The sequence below is a fragment of the Berghia stephanieae genome, chromosome 2, assembly GCF_034508935.2.
Source record: "Berghia stephanieae isolate SIO BIC M18660-M18661 chromosome 2, UCSD_Bste_1.3, whole genome shotgun sequence".
Taxonomy (NCBI): Eukaryota; Metazoa; Mollusca; class Gastropoda; order Nudibranchia; family Aeolidiidae; genus Berghia; species Berghia stephanieae.
The window spans coordinates 85,507,807-85,522,806 of NC_088361.1; the positions used below are offsets into that span (position 1 = coordinate 85,507,807).

The 15,000-nt window shown below is 34.0% G+C and overlaps 1 protein-coding gene across 5 annotated transcripts in view; it reads left to right on the plus strand.

Annotated features, from left to right (window-relative positions):
- The window catches only part of LOC144965713 (Kv channel-interacting protein 4-like), a 614,382-nt gene that overhangs the window by 360,058 nt on the left and 239,324 nt on the right, over window positions 1–15,000 (plus strand). Inside the window, exons 1-2 of one of the 5 annotated variants that reach the window (XM_078901325.1) lie at window positions 7,360–7,534; window positions 13,585–13,966. The exons of the other annotated variants lie outside the window; for them this stretch is intronic. Of the exons in view, the coding sequence (XP_078757451.1) occupies window positions 13,849–13,966 (118 nt within the window). The 5' untranslated portion in view covers window positions 7,360–7,534; window positions 13,585–13,848. Of the gene's footprint in view, window positions 1–7,359; window positions 7,535–13,584; window positions 13,967–15,000 lie in introns of those variants that run through there. 5 annotated transcript variants of the gene reach the window in all.

A 15,000-nucleotide genomic window follows, 5' to 3' on the forward strand; every position in this document is an offset into this window, starting at 1 on the left:
TTAACTAACCGGTAGGATAGCAATTGATGTTTCTGCTTCATTTACTCGTGACAGATGCGGGTCATTCATTCATTGCGAGAAAGTCCGTTACTCATAAAACTATATGAAACATACTTGATATCCAATGAATACACGGAAATTGTGTGGGAAAGAAACACCATGATTCCGTCATGAATTGTACGATTTTATCACAATTGAACGTTTATTGTAACTGATTTTTATCTTTGATCATCACAATTTTCTCGACTTTGCAAATGCGTGTGTTGTACAATGGATCAATTTCTGTTCAAAAGTAAGTACATTTTCTTTCTAGAATCCTTCATTAACCAATTAACTGCCGAACTCCTGTACAGAAAAACAAAAAACAAACCAAAACCAAAAAAACCCCCCAAAAACAAACAAACAAAAACAAAACAAAATAATAAATGAAAATAATAAAGCAGAAAACAAAAACAAATTCGTATTTAAAAGTTTGGCCAGGAACTCGTCCCTTAAATATAGATTGTTTTAAATAACCCCCATCTTGTCAAAAACTCTCAAACCTGGGACTTCGCTCAAGCATTATGCCACATTACTCCAGTCATTGGTCGTGCTATGGTATTCTTGCTTTTTGTTTTTGTTTTTTTTTTTGTTTTTGTTTTTTATTTTTGGTGGTTGGCTTTATCTGAAAGAAAATGTTAGTTTTAGGAGAATCTGTACTGCTCAACAAAAGGCTGCGCTATTTTTGTATCCCTCACAGAAAATGTGGCCCCAGTAGCTCAGTTGGTAGAGCACTCGCTTCACCCGCAAAGGGACTGAGATCAATCCTGGGTGAAGTTGAGGTGTTTTTCAGACCCCTTAACACCCCCCCCCCCCTCCCTCTTCCCCATTCACCTAGCAGTCATTGCTTAGCTGGTTTTGTTAGATCTGGTGGAAAGTACTGTGCGATAGACTAGCGTCCTCACCAAAGCGTAGCGAGCAATTGATATTGTCAGATTCACGCTATAGACGCCGGGACAAACTCCTGCTCCATGGGCCTACATTAAATATATAACATTTGTCGATGATTTCTTGAGCTATACTGGGGGAAGCGTGGCTCAGCGGTCTTTGCTTCGTACCTGAAAGGTACCGAGTTCGATCACCCGCCGCTGTCCTGTGTGGCCTTGAGCAAGTCACTTCGCCCTAGCTCAATTTGCGGTGCTGCACTGCGGCTGACCCCTGGGTTATTCTAGTCTTCCCTTTGAATAGACCCTAAAAAGGAATAAAGGGAATTTTATTTATTTATTTATTTATTTATTTATTTATTTATTTACTTATGGAATATGAAGAACATCCATTTTTACACATAACATTTTACAGTCCACAACTTCAAGCAATTTTACTGTAAACTTCCTCCATCCACACTACAACAATGTCATTCCATCCAATTATATAGAGGATCTGGTTACAGGAAGATCGTGATATTATTTCACGGGTAAAAATTAGCCAGTGTGATACGGGGCCCGTCTTTCTTGTTATATGAGATGGTAATTGAATTCAAGTGTTATGATTTGCATATTCTTCACAAATCACGTTTGTTAGGGGTGAAAAATAGGTGGGAAAAAATGGGTTAACAATGTATAATAATTGTTTATTCATTTTCCTGGTTCATGTCAAGGAAATTGGGTTATTATTTCATTTGAAGAAAAAAAAGAATGGTTTGTTGTTAATGTTTGTATAATATATGTTAATTGTAATAAATATATCAATCATGAAAAAATGGTGATAGTAATAATAATGATAATGATGAATGATGATGATGATGATGATGATGATGATGATGATGATGATGATGATGATAATGATGGTGATGATGATGATGATGATGATGATGATGATGATAATAATTATAATGATAATAAATATAATAATAACAATAATAATAATAGTCATAATAATAATAATAATAATAATAATAATAATAATAATAATAATAATAATAATAATAATAATAATAATAATAATAATATTAATGATAATGATAATGATAATGATAATAATAATAATAATAATAATATTAATAATAATAATAATAATAATAATAATAATAATAATAATAATAATAATAATAATATTAATAATAATAATAATAATAATAATAATAATAATAATAATAATAATAATAATAATAATAATAATATAATAATAATAATAATAATAATAATAATAATAATAATAATAATGATAATAATAATAATGATGAGGATGATGATGATGATGATGATGATGATGATGATGATGATGATGATGATGATGATGATGATGATGATGATGTGATAATGATGATGATGATGGTGATGCTGATAATAATAATAATAATAATAATAATAATAATAATAATAATAATAATAATAATAATAATAATAATAATAATAATAATAATAATAATAAGAATAAGAATAAGAATAAGAATAAGAATAATAAAAATAATAATAATAATAATAATAATAATAATAATAATAATAATAATAATAATAATAATAATAATAATAATAATAATAATAATATATTCAATCATTCATACATAATACAGCTTAAAGGCGTTAATAGAATTGAATTCAATATTGTCTTTTAAAAGCAAAAAGACAAGCCTGAGCCCTTAATATTGCAATAATATCCACTAAATGGGCTCAAAGGACTTTACAAGGGTTCCCAATCCAATAGGGAAAAAAATTAACATATAGGTCAAGATATGACAAAGTCATAAGGCACATGAAGTAGAAGTTTAACCCGGTTCGCTAAAATCTAGAAGGGACATTAGCAATTACTTGTTACCATTTGGATAGGCCATGGAACATTATTGACGCCTGTAGATCGCTTATATACAACGAATACGACCATATCTACCTAACGACATGGAGACCAGTTCGAGTGTCAAACCACTAAGACCACACAGCCACATTCAGCATCATCATTTACCTAGGTGTAAACCTACTTAGGCAGAAAAATGTGAGGGTATTTTTTTTTATATAGCGCAATAGTATGAACTATAAGTGCACAAAACGCTTTACAAGATTACAATATATATATATAATGTAAAATTTTTGCAAATGGATTATGCCGACTGAGGAAGTGTAAGGAACACAGAAACGAGTCGTCTCGGCAAAAAAAATGTGAGTTAAAATTTTACATTATATATTAGCTCTAACCACCATTATCGAGCACTTTCGTACCTACAAGTACCCACCAACACTCATATATATATATATATATAATATATATATATATATATATATATATATATATATATATATATAAAGTAATCTTTTTAGGTGCCTAGCCAACAACAACATTTACTATGTTGGGCAAAATATGACACGTTTAGGCGACATTACAATCCTTTTTTTTTTTTTGGACAGAGACAATGCTGTTAATGACTATTTTACACCCGAATACCGTGAGAGAATGTCAGTAAAGATACTTTCTCCAAGGACCCAACTATGCGCCTCTCAGAGCGGAACTCGAATGCTAGACCATGAGAGAGCTTTTTTTTTATATACCGCAATTTCCACTAAACGTACTCAAAGCGCTTTACAAGGGGTTCCTGTCCACAGACTACTATGGCCCCTGTCCAACAGCAACATTTAACAGTTAGGCCATATTAAATTTTTTTTTTCGGACAGCGACAACTCTATTAACGGCCAGGTACTTATTATACACCTGAGTAGGGTGAGAGAATGTGAGTAAAGAGCCTTTTCCAAGGACTCAACTTTGCGCCGAGCGAGGCTCGAACCCAAGACCTTCCGATCCGAAAACGAGTGTCATACCACAAGACCACATATCCTTCGGGTTTCCACGGTGAGTGTATAACCACTAAACCCCATACCAGCACGAGCCCTACCTAAATGTTTTAGGTATGGAACTTGTGAGTATATTATTGTACTCACCATGATTAACCATCGATTTATCGTAATGGCTCACTACAGACACACAGACACACACTATTTCCCTCCGCTCCCCATCCCGCCTCGTCCATCTGTCTGGCTGGGCGCGGTAAAACGTGTGATTGGAAATATATAAATAAATCTTGCACGCGGCAGGAGATAATGGATGGGTGGGATCGGGGTGGGCGGAAGAATGGGTCGGTTTACCTGTTGTAAACGAAAGGTGGGGTGACGAAATACATCCCTAAAGTAGTTAATCACTACTGCTGCTGAGAGGATAAAACGAAAAAAGAAAAAGTTTCTTTGAAAAGCAATTATGAGTTCAAGAGTTTCAGTGATGGGCCCTTCGTCAGCAAAACAATCTGTGAACTAATGGTTGAAAAGAGTGGTCTGTTGTTTTTATTGAGTTGTTGTTTCTTTTCTTTGTTGACGAAGGGTCTGTACCCGAAACGTTCATGCTATGTTGTATTGTTTATTATCAAAGCGTTTCATTTTTCCCTTTTTATGCATTAATTTTAATGAATTTATTACAGTTTCAGTATGACGGTTGACCTGAAAAATATTTTGAGCACATTTAAATAACAATGATCTATATAAAACGTTCAGGCATTATTCAAAAACTGTCAATATAGCATCGTAAGAATATCAAAAATAGCTTTTCAGAGGGCCAAACAAACATGCGTGCGATATTGATATATTATTGGAAAGTTATATATATATATATATATATATATATATATATATATATATATATATATATATATAGAGAGAGAGAGAGAGAGAGAGAGTTAGAGTGGGAGAGAGAGAGATAGAGAGAGAGATAGAGATAGATAGATAGATAGATAGATAGAGAGAGAGAGAGAGAGAGAGAGAGAGAGAGAGAGAGAGAGAGAGAGGAGGGAGTGAGTGAGAGAAAGAATGAACTGTACAAACATGTCTAATTATGTGATTCTTAACTGATTATAAGGCCGTCTTAGAACATAAGAATCTATTTATTACTTTCGCCTCATTCTCTATTTCCATGGATTATCAATTCAAACAATTTATTTACATGAAGTAAAAATAAACAACAATCTTTCATTTTCCGGGTTCGTAAATATTTCAATAAACACTCTAGATCTAACTTTAAAACCAATTTCTTGAAATTGTCGTTGCCGCTCTCACTTTCGATATGTGCACAGCATTTTACATTTCATTCGTTTACAATATTAGCCCCATTAAATATTTGGCAGGCTAACATGTTTTACGTAATCCTAGGTGAACGCCTGTTTCGTGGAGGCAAATTAATTAGTGCGGAAACGCGCTTATCCAACTGGTAAACAGGTCCCTGTGACGACAATGCATGCTCCGCTCTCGCTCATGCCGAGATCAATACGGTCGCGCTCTGACGAAACAAATTTCTGTTTCCAGATTGGTCAGAAAACTTTTACACCAAATATCGATCGACTAAAATAAACCCTTAACTTGTCAAAAACTTTTAAACCTGAGACTTCTTTGGAATGCAGGGTTTTTGACAAATTGATTTTGACAAATTTGATAAGTTAATAAAGAACATCATGCCTGTTTTTTTTAAATTAAAACTTTTCTTGCCAAATTTTCAAAGATGTATTCTGCCGGATGATATAAGACTGGGTCCAAGGGAGTATCACTCACGATAGGCGCCTCACGAGCCTGAACAGGTCCCTCCTTATCTGTGGTATTATCATATTACCTTTGTTACGGTGTGTCAAACTAGAATATTGATGTGTCATTTGTGTATTTTTTAAATAATATATTGTTTATCGACCTGCTTTGGATGGGTTTCTGAGTTGTCTACAGTGATTCGTTTAGATTAAAATTAAAATGAGATGTAGTAAGTGTAGAATGATGTGTCGCGTTTAGATCGGCCACTGGCAAGTATGTTAGGAGATTATGAAACCTTTCTTGTATAATCAAATGATTAGATAAATAGATAGATAGGTAGATATATTGATTAATTGATTGATTAATTGATTGAATCCTAAATAGACGAACTAAAAGTTTATATTCTCACACATGATAAAGTAAATCGATAAATGGATATATATATATATATATATATAATATATATATAATATATATATATATATATATATATATATATAGAGAGAGAGAGAGAGAGAGAGAGAGAGAGAGAGAGATAGATAGAAGATAGATAGAAAGATAGAAGATAGATAGATAGATATGTATTTAGGTAGATTTTTAGATTGATACACAGAGCGAGAGGGGGGGGGGGGGCAGACATACAGACAGCAAGCAGGCAGACATACAGACAGATGGACAGAGAGGGAATTAATGAAAGACAGGTTGGGTGATAAAGTGAAAGAGAACTCCCTGCATGTGTATGTGAGATTGTTCGTATTAGTTGATAAATAAGAGAGAGAGAGAGAGAGAGAGAGAGAGAGAGAGAGAGTGTGTGTGTGTGTGTGTGTGTGTGAAAGAGAGAGAGAGACAGAAAGAGAGAGAGAGAGAGAGAGAGAGAGAGAGAGATGGAGAGGGGGAGACAAACATTGTGTGTGTGTGTGTGAGAGAGAGAGAGAGAGAGAGAGAGAGAGAGAGAGAGAGAAAGAGAGAGATCAATTTCTTTCTATAAGCGCCTCTACGAAACTCTGCAAGACTTGTAACTATTTTTGTATGAAAATTGAGCAAGAAACTTAGCTCTCTATTATTCACTTTGTAGCACTGCATTGCGGCTGCGCCTGGGTTATCTATGCCTTTTCTCGAGAACACCCTGAGAAAACTTTTAAATACCCATTGAGAATGAATAAATAGAGTTTCATCTTTCTATATATATTTATCTTTTCTCATTTTTATCTCTTATAAAAAAAAAAAAATAATATTAGTTGCCGCTAACTGTGTTCAAAGTTTAATTTTTGTGAAATATTCTTTATTCATTATTTTATTTTATTTTAACTTATTTTATTTTATTTTATTTATTTATTTATTTATTTATTTTATTTTTCAAATTTGTTTTTTTTTTAATTACGAATTTTCGATCTGCACACTGATAATACAAATAAGTAGGCAATAATTAGGAGCGTAAGATTTGTAAACGTTTGATAATGTTTTTTTTTTGTTTGTTTTTTTTTTTTTTTTGCCTGAAGACAACTGATTTTGTAGGGGAAAAAAAAACAAACAATTTAAATAATAACAAAAATAATACCACACACAGCTATTACGCATATTAAAACGTAGACATTCATTTACTACCCCGGGGATTAACGAGGTTGTTGTGAGAGAAAGAGCCCCATGTGGGTTTGTAGATATGGCCAAGTGTTTCCGTTTTTGTCCCATACTCATCTTTGTTATTATCTTGAGATGATTACGCTCATCTAACACCCTTTGAATGTCCTTTCCACCCCTCGTTCCAGACAGGGTGAGGACAGCTAAGGGAGGAAAGGGGGGGGGGGGGAGAGAGCAGTAGCGGAAGGGGAGAGACACACTTCGAACTCACGTAGATAGCGATGTGAGGAGGGGATATAGTTCTGTAAAGGCACGTGCATCATCGGACGCCGCCGTCTGCCTGTACTGGTGGTTGTAGTGAGTGGAGGAGAAACACCAGGCGTTTTTGAGGCTATCTGTTGACCAAACACAGGCCGTTTGTGTGTTTATAGGTATAATATGCGTGTGTGTTTGTGTGTTAGAGAGTATTTGTGTCAAGTCTGCTGCTGTGTGTATTTCGACGTCATAACTAACAACAGGGGAGAAAACCCTTAATTCCCCACTGTTTTCTGTCATGGTAAATTACTATCGGCATTTGGCGCTGTTAATGCGATTGCATTTTGTGTTTGAGTGTGTGTGTGTGCATTACCGGTTATTTCGTTTATCGGCTATAATATCTGATTTTACTTTGTTGTGATTATTAGTGCTTTCTCGGTCGGTCGTTCGGTCTGTCCCTCTACGTCCGGATGACAGAGTGCTTGTCCTTAAAGACAGTGTGGATAGTCTCTGGTGGGACAAGCGATGTTCTACACCTCATTTTAGGCTCATTCTTGGATAGCTAGACCGTGTTACGTAATGTCTTTGACTACCTTTACTCTTCGTTTCTGGTGGGACAAGCTATGACCTAAACCTCGTTCTTGACTCATTCTTGGAATAGACCGCGTAACAATGTGTTTGAATACCTTTACTTTACTGTTGACTTTACTGTATTTTTGACCTCACATGTCGATTCAGTAACATGCTGGAATGGACTAGATGAAGAAAATTATGTATTGGTGAAAATCAACGGGCACTTAATCAAGACATTATTAGCAGGTCTGATAACCGAACGTAATTATGGGTTCGTTTTAACATTGTTGTAATGGACAATATTTTGCGTGTATTTTCAGAGTATTTACATTACAACAACGAGCCCCATAACAACTTAGGTTATCAGAACTACAAATAAGTATACGTTGCTTGTCACCTACGTGTTTATTATCTATTTGACGAAGCACTTACATTTATTGATAAGAATGATGGTAATAATAATGATAATAATAATAATAATAATAATAATAATAATAATAATAATAATAATAATAATAATAATAATAATAGTAATAATGATAATGATAATGATAATAATAGGATAATATTAATGATAATAATAAGAATAATAATCATGATGATGATAATAATGATAATAATAATAATAAAAATAATGATAATAGTAATGATATAATAATAATAATAATAATAATAATAATAATAATAATAATAATAATAATAATAATAATAATAATAATAATGATAATGATAATAATAATAATAATAATAATAATAATAATAATAATAATAATAATAATAATAATAATAATGATAATGATAATAATGATGATGATGATGATGATGATGATGATGATGATGATGATGATGATGATGATGATGATGATGATGATGATAATAATAATAATAATAATAATAATAATAATAATAATAATAATTCTACGAATTGTGAGTAATTTAGATGAAATCGGATTTGTGATTGTGCCAACTCCAGAGAGGACAGAATGGCTCAGTTCTTTTCGCGAGAGAATTTTGTCTCATTCGACTCAAGTATTTTTGGATTCGTTGTGATGGATGTCGTCTGAAATATGTGATATTGTCTCAAAATGTAATATATCGGAGGGAAATGATTCCAAATAATGAATTTAATTATAAACGACTAGAATTATTGCGGACTTCTATGGTTTGAGGATTAGGTTCCAAAAATGTCATTTCAAATTACAAAAAAAAAAAAAGAAAACTGGTTCCAATCTCATTGGAAGTGCAAAACCAATCTTCCGGAGGACTGGATACATAGTATGTGTAATTGATCTTCTGGATTCAGAGTTATGGCATCTTATTTTCTGGTCTCAATTTATCATGTCGTCAATAAAGATCATCCATCCTCGCTTTTATGTCCCGTCATCTTATGAATCTTCCTATACATCCTGTTCATAAAAAAGTTATGCCGCCTATTGATTCAATATATATATATATATATATATATATATATATATATATATATATATATATATATATATATATATATATAAATGACCCATTCATTATTAGTATACCGAAGGACTGGTTGCATACACACTTCCAAAGAGTTTGGAACCAAAAGAGTAGAAGTTGTGAGGGGCTTGATGTACATTCAAGTATAACTTGGGGATTTAAACTCACGAGTCAATGTATATCATCAATATCACCCCGACATAAAACCGTTTAGGTCACATCCGACGTGCACACATTTGCAGGTCTGATAACCGAACCCAATTAATTATTATGGACTTGGTTTAACATTGTTGAAATGGACAATGTTTTGCGCTGGTTTGAGAGTGTGTATTATCATTACAGCAATGAGCCCAACTTGGATTAACAGACATGAAAATAATTGCACGTCAGTGATAATCCATATTATTCCAGAATATTTGTTGTGAACCATTCTGTGAGAATATAATACGCTGGATGAATAATCGATATATGTGCGGCTATGTGGTCTAGTGGTATGACACTCGCTTTCGGATCGGAAGGTCCTGGGTTCGAGCCTCGCGCTCGGCGCATAGTTGAGTCCTTTTTTCTTTACTCACATTCTCTCACCGTACTCGGGTGCAAAACGACGATCTGGCCGTTAATAGCGTTGTCTTTGTCCGAAAAATTGTAATATCGCCTAACAGGCGTCATGTCCCGTCCTACATGTTAAATATTGCTGTTGACCAGCGACCCTTTGTAAAGGGCCTTGAGCACGTTTAGTGGATATTGCACTATATCAAAGCTCAATTTAAAAAACATATTTTTTTCTGAAGAAGGGTTTTGTGCCCTGATAATAATGTCATGAGCACATTTAGTGGATATTGCGCTATATAAAGATCATTTTTTTCTTTTTATTATATAAACTTAGCGAGTTGTTTGGGTTTTTCAAAACATTATTCAAGAATATTCATTTTGAACCATTCTGTGAGAATATAATACGCTGGGTGAATAATCGATATATTTTCTTTATCTGATAACGAGTACCGTGGTGATAACAACACAAAGCTCTCTTAATGCACAGAACAGAACCTTTTAAAATAAAGCATATATGCGTTCGTTACTTTAAGCAGATTGATTGAATATCGATATAAAATAAAATATCGGATAACTCAAGATTTCACAGACGATTGATTACTCAGAGGACGTTGACAAGAAGACTCGTCCTTCAAATATCGATCGGTTAAAACCTCCCTCAAAAAAGTCAAATAGTCTCAAACCTGGGACTTCACGCATTCTAATCGATTGATATTTGCAGGAAAATAATTCTAGCCAAAAAATTTTAAACGCTTTTTTTACCAGTGTTAGACAGATTAATCGAAGAAAGATAAATTGAACTTTTATATACCGCAACATTCATTAACGTGCTCAAAGCGATTCTTCTTCTTCTTCTTCTTCTTCTTCTTCTTCTTCTTCTTCTTCTTCTTCTTCTTCTTCTACTACTACTACTACTACTACTACTACTACTACTACTACTACTAACTACTACTACTACTACTACTACCACCACCACTACTACTACTACTACTACTACTACTAGTAACTACTACTACTACTACTACTACTACTACTACTACTACTAGTACTACTACTACTACTACTACTACTATTACTACTACTACTACTACCACTACTACTACTACTACTACTACTACTACTACTGCTACTACTGCTGCTTCTACTACTTCTTCTTCTTCTTTTTCTTCTTCTTCTTCTTTTTCTTCTTTCAGATTATCCCGTATTTTGCAGGGCTGACATAATGAATGCCACATCTCCATGCATCTCGGTTCAGAGCATCATCTTCCTCCGGGCCCAATTTTTTCATATCGTCCTTTACCCTATCCACCCATCTCGTCTTTGGGAGTCCCTTTTTCCTCTTACCCGCCAATTGTAAGTCCAATACTTTCCTTCCCACGTACTCCCTCTCTCGTGTCTTTACGTGTCCTAAACATTTCAATCCATCTTCTCTCATCTGTAATGATACATTCTTCAATTCAGTCAACCTTCGAATTCGTTCGTTTCTCACTTTATCTTTTCTTGACCAGCCAAGTGACCATCTCAACATACTCATTTCTGTCACCTCAGCTTCTTTATCTTGTCTCTTTGTTGTAGCTGCTGTCTCTAGTCCATATAACATTGCTAATCTTACAACAGATGCATATATTTTCCCCCTCATGGTGTCTATCCCTAGCCAACAGCAACATTTAATACGTAGGACGAAACATGACGCCTGCCTCACGCGATAATGCATTTTTTTTACAAGAGACAACGCTTTAAATAAATAAATAAATAAAATAAACACCGAAAACCTCCGAGTTTTCGGGTCTTGTCATAGCCTCTGGAGACAAACAAAATGCGCAAAAAAGATTGTCAGAATAAAAATTACTTTTAAAATTAAAATGCATCTTTCTTCTAATTTAGATTTCATTATCTAAATGTAATTTTTTTTCTTCATTTTTTTTTTCTTTTTGATGACTTGTTTTTTTTTTTTTTGCCTGAGAGACTCTATGTGTCGAAACGTCAATTTTAGTGAATCGTTTCATTATACTATGAGCCGCATTTCTGCCGCCTTCAGAGCCATAGGCCCCTCATGGTGTCTATCCCTAGCCAACAGCAACATTTAATACGTAGGACGAAACATGACGCCTGCCTCACGCGATAATGCATTTTTTTTACAAGAGACAACGCTTTAAATAAATAAATAAATAAAATAAACACCGAAAACCTCCGAGTTTTCGGGTCTTGTCATAGCCTCTGGAGACAAACAAAATGCGCAAAAAAGATTGTCAGAATAAAAATTACTTTTAAAATTAAAATGCATCTTTCTTCTAATTTAGATTTCATTATCTAAATGTAATTTTTTTTCTTCATTTTTTTTTCTTTTTGATGACTTGTTTTTTTTTTTTTTTGCCTGAGAGACTCTATGTGTCGAAACGTCAATTTTAGTGAATCGTTTCATTATACTATGAGCCGCATTTCTGCCGCCTTCAGAGCCATAGGCCCACGGAGCCGGAGTTTATCCCGGTTTCTATAGCGTGAAACGGACAATAGCAATTGCTTGCCACCCTTTGGATAAGACGCCAGTCTATCGCAAAGTACTTTCTGCCAGATCTATGACACTCAGCTACCCAATCACTGCTGGGTGGATTGGGGGGGGGGGTATACTTTTGATAAAAATCTCGACTGCACCCGAGATCGATCTCAGCCCCTTTGCTTGTGAAGCGAGGGCTCTACCAACTGAGCTAACGGGATCTCCCCCCCCCCCCCATTTCATCTCTCATTTCTGCCGCACTCCGAATAAATTTAACTCGTCCTTCAAATTATAATATTGATCGATTGAGGTGCCCATTATCTTGTCAAAAACTCTCAAACCTGGAATATTCTTGAGATATTCCTTGAAAACCCAAGTTTGAGAGTTTTTAGGTGGAGTTCTCTGGACAATTTACGCGATATTTACAGAGAAATAAAGGCTATTACGAACAAGCATTCATCCATTTTAATTATTATTATTGTAACACATTGTATGTACTGTATTGTAAACATTTTAATAGATCGTGACATTTCTTTTAAGCCATCAACAATCAAATTATCAAAATCGGCCCGGTAATAAAGTCTGAAGGTTCGCGTAAATGAACCTGGCAATAGAGTGGCCAGATGGCAATTCCCAATGACAAATTAACGACCGATCATTATGTCCTAGCGGATATTCTAAATATTCATTTGAGTTAATCCTTAACTCTCTCCTTACCAGACATTTTCAGAATTTTCACGGAATCTTCACACCCACCCAACACAAAAATAGAATTTTCTTTCTCAAACAGAAAGGCAACAATACATTCTATGCGTAATATTGTTCAGCAAAATGAGATCTATAACACAGGATAAACGTTTTTCTAGCTATAACAACACATTTTCTTTAAACATTGTGATATACAAAAGAAATCAGAAATAAAAATTCCTGTATCGTAACGAATGTCACGATTTTCCGATCGTTGGTAAGGAAAGCATTGATTTTAAAAACAAAAAGAAATATTTGCAAATTTCTCGTATATCAATCTGTAAAAAAATGTTTCATAAATTTTAGCTTTGCCAGTATTACTGTGCTCATTCGCAAAATGTAACATGGATACTTTTGACCTGACCCCCAACCCTATTTCTTTTATAGAATAGATTTTGACTGGTCCATTTAAGCACCTCTACTTTTTAATGCATTGCCAATTTATTGAACGCAGTCGATATTATATCATATTCATCATATTTATCATAATATCGTAATCACCTATTAGTAACATATCGATATATCACTGGATCAACGATGTTATCACGTGACTTGTGTTGGATTTACAAAATTCGTCATCGGAGGATTGTTTGACTTAATTTTTAAACGAATCAAAACAAACATTTTCTTACATGTTTTTGTTTTGAGTGCATGGACTGTAAAATCTCCCCTATTCAGAATCCATCCAAAGGCGGACGTATGTTTCGCATGATAATTTATCAGCTTTTCCCCCCGTTGAGAAAGCACCTGCTCTTTTCCCGGGATAAAGGTAAGTAGTCGATTACATTAATAACTACATACTTGAAGGATCACTCCAATGTTATTGTATCACAAACTGACAAAACACTAATTTTTTAAAGAAATAATTTTAGCCCAAAAAATACGTTTTCTTTCAATTGAAGATACATTTGATCGATTAAAATGACCGTTAATCTTTGTCAAATAGTATCGAACATGACAATTCGCTTAATTGGATTAAACAGTCAATTTTTCAACTAAATGTTTTTTTTTTGTTGGCCAATCTGGAAAAAGTATGTTTTGTCGTGTTTTATCATGAGTATTGTTTATGGTATGATTGTTTATAGGATGATATCATTAATGTTTCTGGATTCGGTCCTGTTTTGCGTTATCTGATGGGAGCCTTCACTCAATCCATTAGCCGCGTGTTGAGGATGTAGTTATACATAATTCCATGTTGATTTTGACATACATGCTTGCCCTCACGTATCCCCCCCCCCCCTGCCTCCTTACCTATGTATGTAGACATTATGAGATTGACGTCACTCGTTTATTGTTTGTTGTTGCTGAACACGGTCCGAGAAGTTGCCAGTCCTCAATAAGTTTATGATAAAATTGGTGTAGTGGTAGTAGTGGTAGTAGTAGTAGTAGTAGTAGTAGTAGTAGTAGTAGTAGTAGTAGTAGTAGTAGTTGTTGTTGTTGTTGTTGTAGTAATATCAGTAGTAGTAGTGGTAGTAGTAGTATAGCAGTAGTATTAATAGTAGTAGTAGTAGGGGTAGTAGTAGTAGTAGTAGTAGTAGTAATATCAGTAGTAATATCAGTAGTAGTAGTAGTATAGCAGTCGTATTAATAGTAGTAGTAGTAGTAGTAGTAGTAGTAGTTGTAGTAGTAGTAGTAGTAGTAGTAGTAGTAGTAGTAGTAGTAGTAGTAGTAATATCAGTAGTAATATCAGTAGTAGTAGTAGTATAGCAGTCGTATTAATAGTAGTAGTAGTAGTAGTAGTAGTAGTAGTAGTAGTAGTAGTAGTAGTAGTAGTAGTAGTAGTAGTAGTAGTAGCAGCAGCAG